Genomic DNA, 3090 nt, shown 5'->3' on the forward strand with positions numbered 1-3090 from the left:
GACCTGCGTTAAACGGAGGTTTGGCTACCGCCAGACTTTGAGCATTAACAAAAACAAAACTCAATTTTTCAGATTTAGTCCAATTCCCATGTCTCATGTTTTGCTTGGAATGAAAGATGATGCTTGTTTACCGGTAGTGTAATATAAAGTGATTCTTTGGGTTGCTCAAACATAACATTTTTCAAATATATATATATATTAAACATAGTTCCATTAAGATTATTGCACGTAAGTACTTTCATTATAGATAGTAAGTTGCTAAAATATTTGACATTTCGTATTTGGTAAACACTTTTGGGATCTCAATTTATCCAATTTCTTCTAGCAAACTAACCATTCAATACTGGTTGCTGAAAAAGTCATTTGTAGAGTAGGTGTCTTTTTGCCAAGACCAAAATATTCACTATTTTTGACAGTCTAATGATTAAAAGCGAAAAAAAATTGTTTCATTAGAAATACGGTTTTCTACTATCTACACATTTAAAAACTAACATTAGCTTTACATGAAACTACCAACTAAATTTGCCTAAAAGAGACAAACATTGCTTTACACGGTCAATGAGAATTAATCCACCACTCAAGTCCCTTGGTTTCCGTATCAATTTGTTTCAACAATCCAATGATCTTCTTATAACTGAGTTCCTCTATAAAAGCTCCCTCCTCAATTTATCCAATTTATTCTAGCAAACTAACCATTCAATACTGGTTGCTGAAAAAGTCATTTGTAGAGTAAGTGCCTTTTTTCCAAGAACAAAATATTCACTATTTTTGACAGTCTAATGATTAAAAGCGAAAAAAAATTGTTTCATTAGAAATAAGGTTTTCTGCTATCTACACATTTAAAAACTAACTTTACTAACATTAGCTTTACATGCAACTACCAACTAAATTTGCTCAAAAGAGACAAACATTGCTTTACACGGTCAATGAGAATATCTCCACCACTCAAGTCCCTTGGTTTTCGTATCAATTTGTTTCAACAATCCAATGATCTTCTTATAACTGAGTTCCTCTATAAAAGCTCCCTCCTGATACTTTCTTTAGCCATCATTTACACTTTGCCTCTTAGAGTCTCAAACCCCCTAAATAATACTCTCTTAGAGTTCTATCTCTCTTCCCCTAATGGCAATGGCACGATCTGTTGTGGTGTTCCTAATGGCTGCACTCTTGGTAGCCTCCTCGAATGCACAATCTCCATCATCTTCACCAGCTGCATCCCCGAATGCGGCTGCTAAAACACCTAATGCGGCTGCTACCGCACCTCCACCATCAACATCTCCTGCGCCTACTGTTTCACCTGCTTCTTCATCGAAGACAGCTCCTGCGGCTACTCCTTCTCAAGTGAAGACTACACCAGAGGCTGCTCCAACTGCTTCCAAGACTTCACCACAAGCTGCCCCTACTTCTTCCAAGACTTCACCACAAGCTGCTCCAACAACTTCCCCAAGTTCGTCAGATGCTACTCCTTCTACCGCACCTGTTGCTAGCTCTCCACCATCTCCTCCATCCCCTACCTCTGAATCTCAGGCAATTCCTCCCACTACAGACTCTGTACCAACTGATGGGGCAGGTGGGGCACCTTCCCCATCCAACAATGGTATTGTTTTGAACAAGATCAACGTAGCCGGCTCTGTTGCCCTTGGAGTTGTTGCAGCTGTCTTGGTTATGTAAATGAGAGAATGAGAGTTATGCATATAGTGGGGGTTTGTTGATTTTTCAAGGATCAAAATATTGTATAAATTCAATTTATTTATTTATCTTGAAATATAAAGAGGCATTTTTTATCTACTAATCTATTTCAATACATTTTTAGGGTGTGTTTGGGTGAGGGAAAAAAATGATGGAATTTAATTCAAAGTGTGAATTTTATAATTTCAATAAGTTAATTCTCTTCTTTGGCATTCTCAGCTTGGAAATTTTATATTACTCTGTGGAAAAAATGAAGAAATTCATTGCTTGAAAGCCTCACTTCAATTTCCACCAAGGGTGAATTTTTTAAACAGTACTTGAACTAAAGGTCACTGTGAATTAACGTTCCTCACTTTACACTAATTACATTTTGGTACCTGGACTATAAATCCCGACCCACTTTTGGTACACGCCGTCAATAACTCCGTTAGTTGGCATGCCACCTCACATATTTTGAAGGGTAAAATGACATAAAGTTAACGGAGTTATTAACGGCATGTACCAAAAGTGGGTCGGGATTTATAGTCCAGGTACCAAAGTGTAATTAGTATAAAGTGAGGAACGTTAATTCACAGTGACCTTTAGTTTAGGTACTGTTCGAAAAATTCTCCCTTTCCACCAAAATAGGTGTCATTTTGAATTATTTTGCAGTATTCAATTTATAATTCTTTATTTACTTCCAAAACAAGGCTACTTTGACATATTGTTATACATAAAGCAGAGCTTAACGCTCTTGACCAACCACGATAGTGGTGCGTACGGGCGACCTAAGATGACATGGCTTATCGGACTTTAGCCTGAAATTGCAAAGGGATTGCAGGAAGCAATAGGTGTAGAGAGTTGATTAACCTGATTTGGCTAGAGAAGCTGCGAATTCTGTTTCCGTCTGAAATGATGTGTTATGCGAAGCAGATGGAGACACTGAGAATCAAAGTAGGCTTTAATAATATTATTGGAAAACCAAAGGGTGAATACTCGAGATGAATCGCGCTAACGTGGATGAATAACGTCCCGATGCATGTCCACAATTATTCAAGTAGGCAAGTTGATGTATGGATTGATGACAAAGGTTCTGCAGATGAGTGGTGACTGACTGGCCTCTTTGGGTACGCACAGACAGGTGACCGGCCTGAGACACGGGTGCTGATGCGCACACATACTTACAGTCCAGATATCGCTACCCTGGTTAGTGTATGGGGATTTCAATGATGTCCTTAAAAGATGAGAAAAATATGGTGGAGTGTAGAGACGTTTAGTGCAGATGCAAGCCGTTCGAGAATGTATGCTAGATTGCTCTTTACTTGATATGTGATAGGTTTGAATTGTAAAGTCTAGATCTGAGCGAAACCTTCTGGCAGTTGTTCTTTAGATTCTGCTCTTAATGGGAGTGCCAATTGTTGT

At 38.4% G+C, this 3090-nt stretch overlaps 1 protein-coding gene across 1 annotated transcript; it reads left to right on the top strand.

Annotated features, from left to right (window-relative positions):
* The first annotated feature begins 1037 nt into the window (after nucleotides 1-1037).
* On the top strand, nucleotides 1038-1788 carry LOC133739772 (classical arabinogalactan protein 10). The gene has a single exon (XM_062167571.1). It carries the CDS (start codon nucleotides 1123-1125, stop codon nucleotides 1669-1671), a length of 549 nt encoding a protein of 182 aa, XP_062023555.1. The 5' UTR covers nucleotides 1038-1122; the 3' UTR covers nucleotides 1672-1788.
* The last annotated feature ends 1302 nt before the right edge of the window (nucleotides 1789-3090 follow it).

Source organism: Rosa rugosa, chromosome 3, assembly GCF_958449725.1.
Source record: "Rosa rugosa chromosome 3, drRosRugo1.1, whole genome shotgun sequence".
Lineage (NCBI taxonomy): Eukaryota > Viridiplantae > Streptophyta > Magnoliopsida > Rosales > Rosaceae > Rosa > Rosa rugosa.